The following is a 13,441-nucleotide window of genomic DNA, read 5'->3' as shown; positions in this document are numbered from 1 at the left end:
TTGGAAATCTGTTTGTCTCACACAATGTCTCCAACGATGTCTATAAGGGTGTGGGATGAAAGCTTAGCAAACCCATAGCGGCAGGCAGAAATAGCTCTCCCAAGATGGCGCCTGTAGCGGAGACAGGAAACGTTAGGCCCTTTGTCTGCTTCTGGCGTATAGAGAGAGAGCTGCACATTCGCGCCTCGCCCCTAGGAGGTCTCGTACGTCACTACCGCTGGGCGGGACTTACTCGCTGCCTTTATCTGTTGAGAAGGCGTCACTTACTCGGCCATAGAAAGAATCCGATTCGGGTGATATTAGTGGTAGTATCTGGCGGTCAGACGAAACATCCTCATCATGGAGTCCGAAACGAAATACTTACCCGAGCTGATGGCGGAGAAGGACAGCCTGGACTCGTCTTTCACCCACGCCATGAGCCTGCTGAATAACGGTCAGTCACGCGGGAGGGGGCACAGGGGCCCAAGATGAGGCCGGGAGGGGGCGGCACATGGTGGCAGGGGCGCTGGTAAGCGGTGTCTGTGAGTCGGGCTAATTAGATGGCCCCGGGCGGGGGGGATTAGGCGCGATGCGTGGAGGGCTGAAATGCTGGTGTGGAGGAGGGCGGGGGTGGGAGGGATCCGCATGTATACGCGGTGACTGTGGCGCTGGGCCGCGGGTAATGGCGGCGCAGGGGCAGCATCGCATCGCCATAGAAGTATCTGCTGCTCTCCGCCTGCCGATGATCCGATCCGCCTCCGTAGCTGTTTGGTGCTGTATATACTGGGTCGGAGTCTCTATAGTGGATGGGTGCGATGGCGGCTAGAAGCGGGGCTGTCCTTCAGCACGGGTAGCAGTCTTCTCACTCCCCGGTGTCCTTCCCACGCCTCCGGGTTATCTCCGCTCCCGGTAATACAGGCCGGTTACGTTCTGATACATTTGGCTCCGTTCATCGCTGAGTATTCCCCCCTCAGCTGTGTGCTATTGCTGGCTCCCAGATCCCGGCTAGGCTGAATGGAAGGGCTCATCTCTACACTGTCCTCTCCCATTGCAGCGTTACTATGGGATGTGTAACTAATATCCCTTAAGTGCGGCTTTAACGAGTTGTCCCTTTTATAGTGTTTTCCATGTACAGACACAAACTGTGGTACCGCTGCCTTGTAAGGGTCTTCGGGGTCTGATCATCAGTGTTGATATTTGCCCTAATTTTTGGACAACAACAAGATGTTTGTTTTTTTCCTTTATCAATACATGACCCTACTATTTAGCAAGTATTCACAGTACACTTGTATGTAATGTTCATGTATGTCTCTTGCTATCTTTATGTAAATTCAATCAAAAAGCCTTCTCAGGTTCCCTTAACACACTTGTCTGCCTTAAATTCATATTGTTCCCTCCCCCACACAATCCTCAATTTTCCGGATGGAGGTTCTACAGAGGAGCATGTAGTGGAGGGAGTAGTGTAAATTTATGGCCAACATGTGTCTGTTAGATATATGTATACCTGGATATTCAATTATCCCCAAAGGTAGCCCCATTGGCTGCATTTAAGGGGAATTTATTTTCAGGTCTAATCAGACCTGAAAAAAAAGTCCCCGATAAATAGGCTGTTAATGGGTGAAAAGACCCAGTTTAAAACTTAGGTCCGTGAACTTTTCACGGAGCTTCCAGTCAATTTAACGGGTGTTATATAAGATGGAGATAAGCCTTTAAGGATTTTTAATGCATTTGTTACCTGAATAGCAGAAAATGTTAAACGCTGTAGAGCGCAATGGTTTGTTTTCTACAGTACAATGTTGTAGGAGTCTGGCTATAACGGAGAATATGATTATCTTCTGTTAACCTGTTCCTGCATAGCTGGGATACCTAAGTAAAATCTTGCTTGCTGGATAGACCCCATTATGTTGGAGTCTGTAGAAAGCATGTAACTGCAAACTAGAAGTACCCATGCAGAGCCTTCGTACCAGTTCTGGTGTTGAATGGCTCCTTTCTCCCCCCCAAAACTGAGGTGCCCAGAAGTGTCTCTGAACCCAAGCAATCCAATTGAAGAGTCCAAAACAGTGGAGAACGGCAGGTACACACTAGACAATATGTTGCCTGAACTGGCGGATTGGAGCGACTTTTCGGGCACATCTAATGTGTACCTGCTATGTTGCTGACAATTGGCGCTCCCCTGCGTCAACAACAATGCCCATCGGACCTGCATGCTGGGCAGACGGGTGCTATCGTTAGCGGGGGCCATGCTACCTAATGCATCGGCAAGTGTGTATGCATCACTAACTACGTCGGTACACACGTAGTCTAGGATGCACCAGCCTTAAGACATAGTAAAATGGTAATCGGTATGAATTACCGCTGGACCTAAGCCCGGCGGATGACATGCTGACGCCGGATGTCCGGCACAGGAAGATCCCGACGTAATTGCTGTTTAATCGGGTAGTGGATAACTTTGATTGCTACTACTAGTGGTGAAAAAACAGTGTTTGAGCTTCACCAGGATAGCTGCTTATCTGAGCAGCTGTCCTGCTAAAAGACCTCAACCAACTCTGAAATAGAACTAGTTTGAGGCATTTATCGCAATAGGCTTGTAGGTCAAAAGAAGCAAAATGCAGTATAAAACCTGTTGTGGGGGCTTTTGTGTTCTGGTACTCTTTCAGTGGGAGTCTACACAAATGCCCCTCCCCCTAGTGGTTTTTCAAGCATGCCTGGGTTGCTGCTCCACAGCAGACACACTAATTCCCAGCCTGTCCATCTCCTGGCTTTTGCCTAAAGGACCAGACCCAGGTCATCTGCAGATTATGGGATGTCCCGTGAATCTCCTCCTAGGACAGAACTAAACTAAATCTAAGTCAAAAGGCTTAGCAGCCCTTCTGATCTCTACCGTTGGCTTAGCTGGGATCTGATCACCTGGAGTTTTTCAGAAAGTGGGCATTGGTCACAAGACCTAACGTGAATTTCCTGATATCACTGAAGCTAAACTTGGAATTTTCTTTATGTAGTAGCCCATGAAAAGTGTTTTGCTTGTATTCAGTAGAACTAGTATTTTTGACCTGTCATTTGCTTGATAGTGTGGCTGCCAGCTCACCACCTCTCCCCTGATCGCAAACTTGTCCTGTCTGTTGCAGCTGTGGGAGCCACTGGTGTGTTAAGGCCCCCATACATCAGCAATTGATTGCAGCAATCGTGCAATTTGTAATCGATTGTGTATAAAAATCTTTCCCTTTTTCTATCGATTGCAGAGATACCACAATCGATTGAAAAAGGGAAATATTTTTATACACAATCTATTACAAATTGCACGATTGCTGCAATCAATTGCTGATGTATGGGGGCCTTCAGACTGCTGCTACCTCCCACTGCGCATGCCGAGACACATAACAGGCCATCTATGATAATATAAAGATTGTTAACTTGCTGGACAGTAGGGACATATTGGTTTATGACTAATTTTTGATATACTACCATATATCAATAATTAATCTCATTGTATAACCAGTAGCACGTGAAATGATGCAGCTGAGTGTTAATGAAGAATTAGGTTTTAGTGTGACCAAGAAATCTGTACAGTAATATGAACTTTGACATCAATGGGATGGCACTTAGTTCAGTGAGAATCTGGTTAAAATAAAATATTTGGTTTGGAGTACAATTTTTAGCCATACACTTGCTGTTTTTACGTTGTGAATTTGAAGGTATTTTTTGGGGGGGCTGTGAATTATGGGTGTCATGTAAATGGTCTCTTAGAGTAACAGTGGCTTTCCCAAGTATTCAGCTCTAAACATCTGAATGTACTGCGTGCAACTGCTCTGCACACAAGACAGCTTTGTTCTGTGTGAGAAGCTGGTAAAGCCCCCTTGATGATCCCCCTCCCTCTGCTAGCAACTGTTCTTTGTCTGAGAAATGGGAGCATGTGTGGTCTGGCTTCATGTCTCCTGAGTTACGTTGTTCACACACAGGAATTGTGTTTTAAAATATATATTTCTCTTGCACATATTACCCTTACTGAACCAGGCCATGTTAATACATCTAGGGGTGCTTGTTTTTAATTGTGAACACCTCCATCCATTTATTGAAGTAGCTATTACAAATCGAGAGCTGCCTCAAATTAAAATTCATACATTTGATGGAGTTGAAATACAAGTTCTATATATATATATTTTTTTCTAATTATTATTTGAAGCTCTGGCCTTTCCTCTTTGTTGCTAATATTCAATTAGTTATCCCATGTCTTATTTTTCCTCAACAGTCTGCAAATAAGGGTCAAGGATACTCCCCTTATAATGTACTTGCAACCAACCTCAGTGCAAATATATTTTTCATGCCTTTGAAATGTTTGTTTGCATATTTTGGTGGCCTTTCTCATGTTCTCTTTTATAGTGAAGTTGTATTCAAGGTTGCTGAACAGTGGTTGATATACCTGTTCCTTATGGCTTCATCCATTCTTTTCCCTTTTTTTTTTTTTTTTTTTTTTTTTTTTTAAATTTGTGTTGGGCTAGCATTGACATGGAAGCTTTGTCTTCATGTGCAGTTATATAATAAAGCATGTTTATACTAGCCCATCTTAAGTTTGCTATACTGGTTAGTCCCTTGCTACCATGCTATGAGGCCTTGCTTTTACATTAATTGATTTTCTAGCTGACAGATGGGTCATGGATGCTTTGCTCTGTCTTCAGTGTTAGAATATCCTGAGGGCTGTGGGGCTTTTTGGTTTTGAGGTTACATAAAGCTGGCTGCTGTTCTTTGTTTTAGGCCTACATACATCTGTACACAAAATATGATCTATTTGCTGTAATGTTTTATCTCCAGATCTGCTTTTCAGGAGCCATATTCTTATGGTTTTATCTTTGCTGCTGTTTTGGTTTATTTTTATTTTGTTTTCATTGCCTTGATACAAAGTACTATTCTTAATGAGCTATTACGTGCATTCAATTTATAGTGTGATTTTAAGTGTATTTGAGGTTTGAGCTCATTCCACTTTCCATTGCAGAGATTGAAAGATTGAAGAAGGGAGGTGATCCGAAAAAGGATGAAGATGACACTTACTTGGATTTGTTTTCTCACAAAAACATGAAGCTTAAAGAGAGGATTTTGATTCCTGTCAAACTGTACCCTAAAGTGAGTTAGTGCTGCTCATGTTTGCCATGGTACAAGCAAAGACACCATACAGCAGTTCACTTTTAAAACCGTTTTAACTGTTACCATTTAGCTATGGTTTTATAATATAACCACACACACTGCTTTAAGTATAATTGTTAAATTTGGCTTCCCAAAATTTTTTTTTTTTTTTCTAGTTTAACTTTGTTGGTAAGATCCTGGGTCCACAAGGTAATACAATCAAAAGGTTGCAGGAAGAAACTGGAGCAAAAATTTCCGTGTTGGGAAAAGGATCCATGAGAGACAAATCAAAGGCAAGTATCCGTGTTACCAGTGGAAACTTGTGGGGGTATTTTTGTCTTAAAATGATTCTGTGATTATGGTATGTCATCATGCTTAGCATTAACTTCATAGAGGAATTTTAACTGGAAGAAGAAAATGTTAAACTGAGTTTTAGATCATTACAAATGGGTGCATGGTGGGTTTCCATTGCTTGGTTATTATGAAGACCAACATTTAATCAAATGTGTAAGACAAGTGCTTGGCTACATGCTATCAACATACACCTGTCAGTTGGATGCCACTCAAATTTGAAGAATATATGAACATACTTTTGAGTATACCCCAGCTCACCAATAAGATACTTTCCATGGAAATTGTTTTGCCTTCCATTGTTGAATTTATTGATTTAGAATTATTACTGCTGATATCATTCACCATTGCTAAAATATTTTTGTCAAATTCCGCAAACACTGCAACAAGAGCCAGTTTCAGTGCTTTGTGGAGATGGGTCTAAGTCCGTTAGGGTATAGTTTTCTTTACAAGCACACTTTCACTAGTAAAGAAAAATAACATACCCACTTGTGTACTGTGCGTTTTTAGGTCCCTACCGCCTACAGGGATTGAATCTAACGTAACTTGCCCATATTTGACAAAATAAGTGGATGATTTCACGTGTTTTATTGAAATTTCCATGTTTTAGGAAGAAGAGCTGCGTAAAGGAGGAGATCCAAAATACAGTCATTTGAACATGGACCTTCATGTTTTCATAGAAGTCTTTGGCCCTCCATGTGAGGCTTATACCCGAATGGCACATGCCATGGAGGAAGTCAAGAAGTTTTTGGTCCCAGTGCGTATCATTTCTATGCTATACTTAAAACGTTATCATTTCTAAGTGCTATTCAATGGGGTAAACCTAAGCTGCAAAGTCAGTGTAACAGCAGAAGTACAATGTACAACAGCTAACTAGTGTAAGTATATAGCATGGCTATGGAACATTACTAGAACTCCAGACACTGTATGACATAGAACAACTCACTGTAGCATTAATTTGAGAGGACATTTAGGCTTTCTATCTAGTAATGACCCTTTGTACAACCTAAGGGCAAGCGCATAGTAAGAGTCATAGACTGAGTAGGTAAGGGAAAGGAGAGCAGGTGACATTGATAGAGCTGTGGGGAGAAGGAAGAGTTTGCTGTTTGTGAGAGCTTACATATTAAGGAGTGATACTCTGCTTGGGTAATTGAAGACAAAAGTACATTAACATATGCAATTGATCTAGGAGATTACTGGCTAGCTCCACTTAATGAAATTGTATTGATGTCTACAATTGATAACTGCATATGATTCAATCTTTACTGAAATCTTTTGTGTGTTTGAATCCCAATAATGTAAAAAAAAAAATTGTGTAACTGAATGGCTCCAATACCTGTCTAAATATATGGCTTCCATTGTAAACTGGAAGGAGTGTAGCTGATGCCCCGCCCCCACCCACCCCACTCATTCAAATTTTCCAGTTGATAAAATTTGCAAACAATCATTTTCCTGCTGTTAAAGGCTTGTTGAAACCATCTGCTGTTAATGCACTATCCAGCTACTAATGCCTGAAAACCTCATATAAAATGGTTTCTTATGGGCTCAGTTCCAGTGCATTATTGGATTCTGCAGATGTGTGAACAAGCCTTTATGGTTGTAAAAAAACGATATTAAGGACTTATTTCCACTGGCGTCCATTTTGTGCTTTGGTATTTTTATATTTTTTTTCTTAATACTTTCTTTATTAATCAGAGCATATACACATTACATTTTATAATATAGAAATAAAAAATATAATGGGTACAAAAGCACCTTAGATGTAGCCGCAATCCATAGAGCACTTTGGAGTGGCTTTAACGTTTGTCTACCCACCCTATACTTCAAAGCTGCCAGTGGTTTTAAGACCTCATTTATCAGTTTGAAGCAGCACTAAGATAACTGTTTTGCAAAGCGCTACATTGTTTCAGCAATGTAAACAAGTAGCAGAGGCCTTGGCTGCTTGCCAAGTTCTATTTTAGTGAACAGGTGCATGTGAGTGCGGACAGCTATCTTTTCACACTGAATTGATATTGTAGCTGAAATCTTCAGATCACAAGCAGACTATTAAGAAAACATGCTGCTTTTTCTACCTTCCCTATATCCTACAGTCCTAAATGACTTGCAAGGAATTGCCATTTCTGCTTACGAAAAGTCTGTTTGGGAATGAATCTACTTGTGTGCAGGAGATTTCAGCTCTCACATTCCCCTCCCTCCCCTATTCACTACAATAGAACCAAATAACTACCCTAGTTTAATTGGCAAGACTCCCTATATGTGCTCACCTTCGCTCACAGGATATGATGGATGATATTTGTCAGGAGCAGTTCATGGAGTTATCCTACCTGAATGGAGCGCCACCAGAACAGGCCCGTGGTGGTGGCGGAAGAGGGGGACCTTCCAGAGGCAGAGGAGGACCACCTCCAACTGCAGCTCCACCTGCAAGGTAATTGGAGATCTGATTGTAATGTTGTGCCTTGAGGTATGTTTTGGAATAGGTTGTGTTGATTTTCTCTATCCATTCAGAAATATTGCCCATAGCATGACAGATTTATTCTTGACATTGTACCCTCCAAGCAATATATTGGCTTTTTCAGGCTTGCGAACAGTGTATTCCTGAGAAGGCTCTGTCAGACCAATTATGTGATGTTTCCATATGCTCATATAATTGGTTCCTCTGATGGTGAGTGTATCCATTGAGATCTGAGAACCAATTATCGCATCAGTCGGGCATGCTGAAAGATTTCTCATGCCTGACTGAGCGACAATTGGTGCTCTCTGCCCTACACTTTGTAGGTAATTGCAGTCTGTTGGCTTTTGTGTTTGTTGTCAAAGAGCTTTACAAATGGTACTACAAAGCTTTACAATGCCATTAATGTGTATGTTACATTACTATATTGAAAGGTATTGTGTTCATCCTGGTTGGTGAGTGACAGGGCAATGGAGTTGGAGACCATTTTAAATGGAGATGGTAGAAATGTACCGACTCAAGCTCCAAACTGAAAACTTATATTATAATTAAAGATGTGATTTGGATGATGTTTTTAGAAGATACTGAGCTATTTACAGTTAAAGATATATTTGATGTGAATTGGACATAACAATATCTAAAAAAACATCGGTAAATAGACATTTAAAATAACATTACTACGAACCCTTGGTGGTCATACCACCACCATACATTTTAGAGTAATTTTCAGAAAATGGTGACATAACACCCACTCGGCCTCTTCAATTGATTGGCGCATGTTCAGGGGTCTCTTTTATACCCCATTTCCCTGGCACTCCTTTCAGATCAGTCTCGTGTCTCTGAATACATGAGCCTGATCATTGTTGTATTAAAGAAATGCTAAATGGCAGAAGGACTGCAAAGACCAGAACAGCAGTTTCTTCTGTGAAAACAAAGTTTTGTTCAAAACAGGAAAAAACTAGTTGCATAGTGAAGCTGAGTGTCCCTTGTCCAGTATGGTCTGTGTAAATGTATAATGATTCTAAATGTTGGCAGTGGTACAGGCCATGGATTGATATCTATAAAGGGTGTAGTGTTCGGCAGTGCCATAGGTCCAGGGGCCATTGCATACCATGCACCCAGGGATTCGCTGTTCTTGCAGCTATCCCCTCTGTTCTAACAGGAAGTTGGCTGTGCCACTTTCAGTCTCATAGCACTTTGTTGTTGTGTGTGCCATCTTTCTGAATTCTTCGTGAATACATAACCTGAAAGATGGCCATGTTACTTTAACCTAGAATAGGGGAGGGGTCAGCTGCGTGGGCACAAACTGAATTTGAGTGGAGGGTTTGGCATACAGACTCCACAGATCTGGCAATTAACCTTATACCTATGATGGTGGCAGTAACTGATCAGTAATGCTTCTTTATATACCAGGGTTGGAAGAGCACTTTTATTTTTACCATCTGACCTGAACCCTTTTAATTCCAGGGTAGAAATCTTATATTCATTGGGAAAAGATCTACAAAATATACATACTTTATTTCCTATTTGTTTGCTATGTGTAGACTGGCTTCACCATCCTTCAATAATTTGTGAAGAGGAAAGTTTTGTGTTTAGGAATGTAATGATCTCAATTGCAAAAGTATCTGGCTACTACTGTACAGTTTGTCTGCGGAGTATTAAAGGCAATAATTTTTCCTTCAGAGGCAGAGCTGGACCTCTACGCCCTCTTGTTCCAAGGGGAGCCCCAGGGCGAGGAGCCATAACACGTGGAGCCAGTGTAAGCCGAAATGTGGCACCTACGCCTTCAAGTAGAGGCACTCCGTCAGGAAGGACTCGAGGTGGGTCCATTCAAAGGATCTCCTTGCCTCCTCCAGCACCTGAGTCCTACGATGAATATGTAAGTAGCAGACAAACTTATTCTAAATTGATTATATTTTCTTAAGTGTTAAAGTATGTAGTGGTACGTTACTTATCTAGTTGGGGAAGAAATGTGTAAAACTAGCTAACCCTTTACCTGACTTGGCCTAAGCACTTCAGGGGTTTAAATGCGGGAGAAAAGTTCCCTTAAAGTTGTTGCTCATACCCATGACAGTGGGGCTTAATTACTACGTACTACTGGACACACAGTTGTCATTCCATGCCCCTTCTATGATCAACGTTGCTGAACTTTCTATATGCCAGGATAACAGGCGAGAGCTAATGTTCTCCCCTTCCTGGTACCCTATATACCTTTCTCCTCTTTCAAATGATGTGATTCCTGAGAAGTTATTCTATTGTGATCATGTGCTATAACCATATAACTCCCGCTCTACTGCAGAAATTGTTGTAATGCCTCTCGGGATAGGGGTTATATTTTTCATTATAGCTTCAGTAAAGTCTGGGGAATGCCCATTTGGTAAAAAATCCTTATTTCACTAACCCTTTAGTGTTTTATTGGTCTGGTGATCATCAGCCAATATCAACCTGCACTGCAGAAATTGTGGTAGATGAAAAATGCACTAGCGTGTGATTTCTTTGCGCTAATGCTGTATTTGGAAAAGTTTTTTTTCAAACGGTATCACAGGTGTGTGTGTTTGTTTATATATATATATATATATATATATATATATATATATATATATATATATATATATATATATATATATATATATATATATACATACACACTGACCTCCCACATCCTGTCATCAATAAACAGCGTTCCTCCTTATGATACGTAGGTTGTCTACTATTCAAAATTTTATGCTTTGTTGATCTACCATATTATCATTGCAGATTTTGTTTCATTCAAATCGGTAAATGTATGACCAATGATATTTTTGGCTACAGCTAGTCTACAGAAAAGGTATAGATTTGGTTGGTACTTAATATGGATATTGTGGCCATCCCAAAAAGTGCCAAAATAGACTTGGCAGGGAAGGGGTTAAACTATCTTTAGTATGTTTTGCTTAGTGTTACTTTGTCATGATTTAGGGGTCTGTATAAATCTTTTTGTTACAGAAGTATGTAGAAACTGCAGTTTCTGCATAATTTTATGCATTCCTATGTACTAAAAGCAGAATGCTGGATATTTCACAGAAATCTCCGCCGAAGTGCTAATTAGCACTGCAGATCGCAGTCGCCATTTTTATGAATAGGGACTATGATCTGTCCCATATGTACTAAACTCCAAAAAGCAAAGCTTTTTGGAGTTTGTACCCGGTAGCTTACACCATCTTCAGGTGTTGCAAACTACTGTAAGCCTATAGAGGCTCCAGGGGCAGGAGAGTGCTTTAGTCCCTCCCCAAAGTACCTGGACAGCTCCAGAAGCTGACACTGTGCATGCGCAGTGTCAGCTTTCCCTGAGGAGTTTTTCACTTCTGTGATATACTTCCACAATCTGCTGGGGATATAACTTGCAGGTACAGCGGTTACCCCTAGGTACATAGCTGGGATATTTTCATTAAAAATGAAAATATCCCCTGGGAGAGTCAAAATAACTGCGGCAGTACCTCGATTATTAGCACACAGATCCCTTAATCACTAGGCAGTATGTACCCTTTGGGTACAGGATTAGGACTTGTTTAGCGAACAAGGTAGGAACAGTTTACTCGTGTATCAGATTATTTATATCTATCTCACTTTTGGCAATCTTATGTCTTGTAATATTTGATAACGTTTGCTTCAAGGGTGTCAGGCCTAAGGACTTTAAACTCTTTTTTCTACATTTACAGGGCTATGAAGATTCCTATGCAGAGCAAAGCTATGAGGGTTATGAGGGCTATTACAACCAGAGCCAGGGGTAAGTCTCTTGGAAACGACGATTCTTGGGTTTGTAGGTTGTATACAGAAAAGCGTTTTTTTTTTTTTTTTTTTTTTTCTCTTGTTTGATATAAGTTATTAAATTGTGTTTTTTTTTTTTTTTTTTTTTGTGTATGTTTTCCTTAAGTGGTTTTTAAACACCAAAGACTTATATATGCAGCACATTTTCAAAGCGGTCTTCGCCTTTTGTCTGCTGGATTTAAAGGAGCAATTGTCTTCAATACATCTATTACGTAACTGCTGAATTACTAATATGCCATGTGTCCATAAGCTGTTCATGTAACAGTGGTGGTGTGGGGAGAATAAGTGTTACATCCAATGTGTAGCTCCTCAGTGGCTCTATGAATGGGTATAGTCCAGTATGTTGAGAATATCTTGGTTTTAGGTAACGGAAGGGGGTGGATTTGCTTTTAGGTTTTCCTCAAACAGTGCCCTAAATGATTGTGTGTGGGAAAATGCATACTGCATCCTACCCCTAGGATTGATGTGAATCTTCGAGTAATCTCATACTGTCAAATTTTTGCCCTCTATACAACTTGTTTGTTCTTTTTAGTGAGACAGAGTATTATGACTATGGGCATGGAGAAGGTCCAGAGTCCTATGAAGGTTATGGTAAGTCTGATTTCATGATTTTAAAGTAACTATTTTTCTATATTGACAGTCTTTAGTCTCCTTAGCTGATTTCTCATATGTTGGGGTTGTTCTAATTAGTCAATTAGTATTTTAAAGAAACACTCCAGTCGTCCCCCCACCCTTCCATAATATATTATGTGCATACATTGAATTGTTGGAGAACATATCGAAGAAGAGTTAATTAGTAAAGTGCTTTTGGTACTAGATTGCATATTTGGCTAGCATTTGATCTTCTACAATTTGTCCTATAAAGTTCATACTTTGAGAACTAAGACTTACGCCATGTGCACTTGTTGTAGGCCAAGACAACTGGAATGGATCCCGTCCGTCCTTGAAAGTTCCATCTTCTCATGCTGCAAAAGGAAATACCTACAGAGAACACCCATACAGGCGCTTCTAAGACTGCTACCCATTCAAACCATTATTACTGATATCTTGTGTCCCAGGACTTCCCGTTCCTTAAACCACAACACAAGTAAATTTTCTGTGCTCTGTGACTCCTTTTCCCCTCCCCATACTCTCTAAATCTAACTTCAGCTCCTCCTAAGACCGTTTTTAAAATTGGAGAAAACAAAATATTTCTGATATTTAGACCCATTTTATTTTTATTATTTTCACTGTTGTTGCGAAACAAACTTAAATCCATGGTTTTCATGTAAAACAAAACAAAGTTAAAATAGTATTGAGTGATTTTGTTTCAAAATGAAAGTTTCTAACAAAAAGTTTAATGTTAGCTGTAGATTCACAATCCTGAACTAAGCTGCATTTCAATATTCCATTTTTTTATTTGAGCTAGTTAAATAGAGTAATTAGCTGTAATGTTGTATGCTGTTTAAAAACCCAAGCATTTGACTTTGTAATTAAAATCCGCTTTATGTTATTAAACCTTATGGACAAAACTTGTTAATGTTGTCTTAATTCTCTTGTTCTCAAATAGGGTGTTAAAATAAATTCTAAAAAGATTAGCAGTGTATTATGGCCCTAACATGTATAGGAAAAGCCATGTTACTTTATTATTTGTTGCTAAATATAGACCAGTTTACTACCAAACATCAGCATAAACCTTGAGCATGTACGCTATGTAGTTGATGGGGTCATATACAAGTGTTCTGAGGGCTTGGAGCTTTAAAA

The 13,441-nt window shown here is 40.3% G+C and overlaps 1 protein-coding gene across 2 annotated transcripts; it reads left to right on the top strand.

Moving 5' to 3' along the window:
• Positions 1-202: 202 nt before the first annotated feature.
• Positions 203-13,209, top strand: KHDRBS1 (KH RNA binding domain containing, signal transduction associated 1). Of its 2 annotated transcripts, none has more exons than XM_088451231.1 (9): positions 203-433; positions 4,967-5,094; positions 5,271-5,387; positions 6,056-6,202; positions 7,722-7,870; positions 9,578-9,773; positions 11,590-11,657; positions 12,231-12,289; positions 12,610-13,209. In XM_088451231.1, exons 1-9 carry the CDS (start codon positions 340-342, stop codon positions 12,708-12,710), a joined length of 1,059 nt encoding a protein of 352 aa, XP_088307357.1. In that variant the 5' UTR covers positions 203-339; the 3' UTR covers positions 12,711-13,209. The 2 variants fall into 2 exon arrangements, with proteins under 2 accessions (XP_088307357.1, XP_088307358.1); XM_088451232.1 differs by having other exon boundaries at positions 204-433; positions 7,746-7,870.
• The last annotated feature ends 232 nt before the right edge of the window (positions 13,210-13,441 follow it).

This window comes from Taudactylus pleione, unplaced genomic scaffold, assembly GCF_031769625.1.
Source record: "Taudactylus pleione unplaced genomic scaffold, aTauple2 ptg000541l, whole genome shotgun sequence".
Taxonomy (NCBI): Eukaryota; Metazoa; Chordata; class Amphibia; order Anura; family Myobatrachidae; genus Taudactylus; species Taudactylus pleione.
The sequence above is the reverse complement of the archived record's forward strand: the minus strand, read 5'-3'. Positions and strand labels throughout refer to the sequence as shown.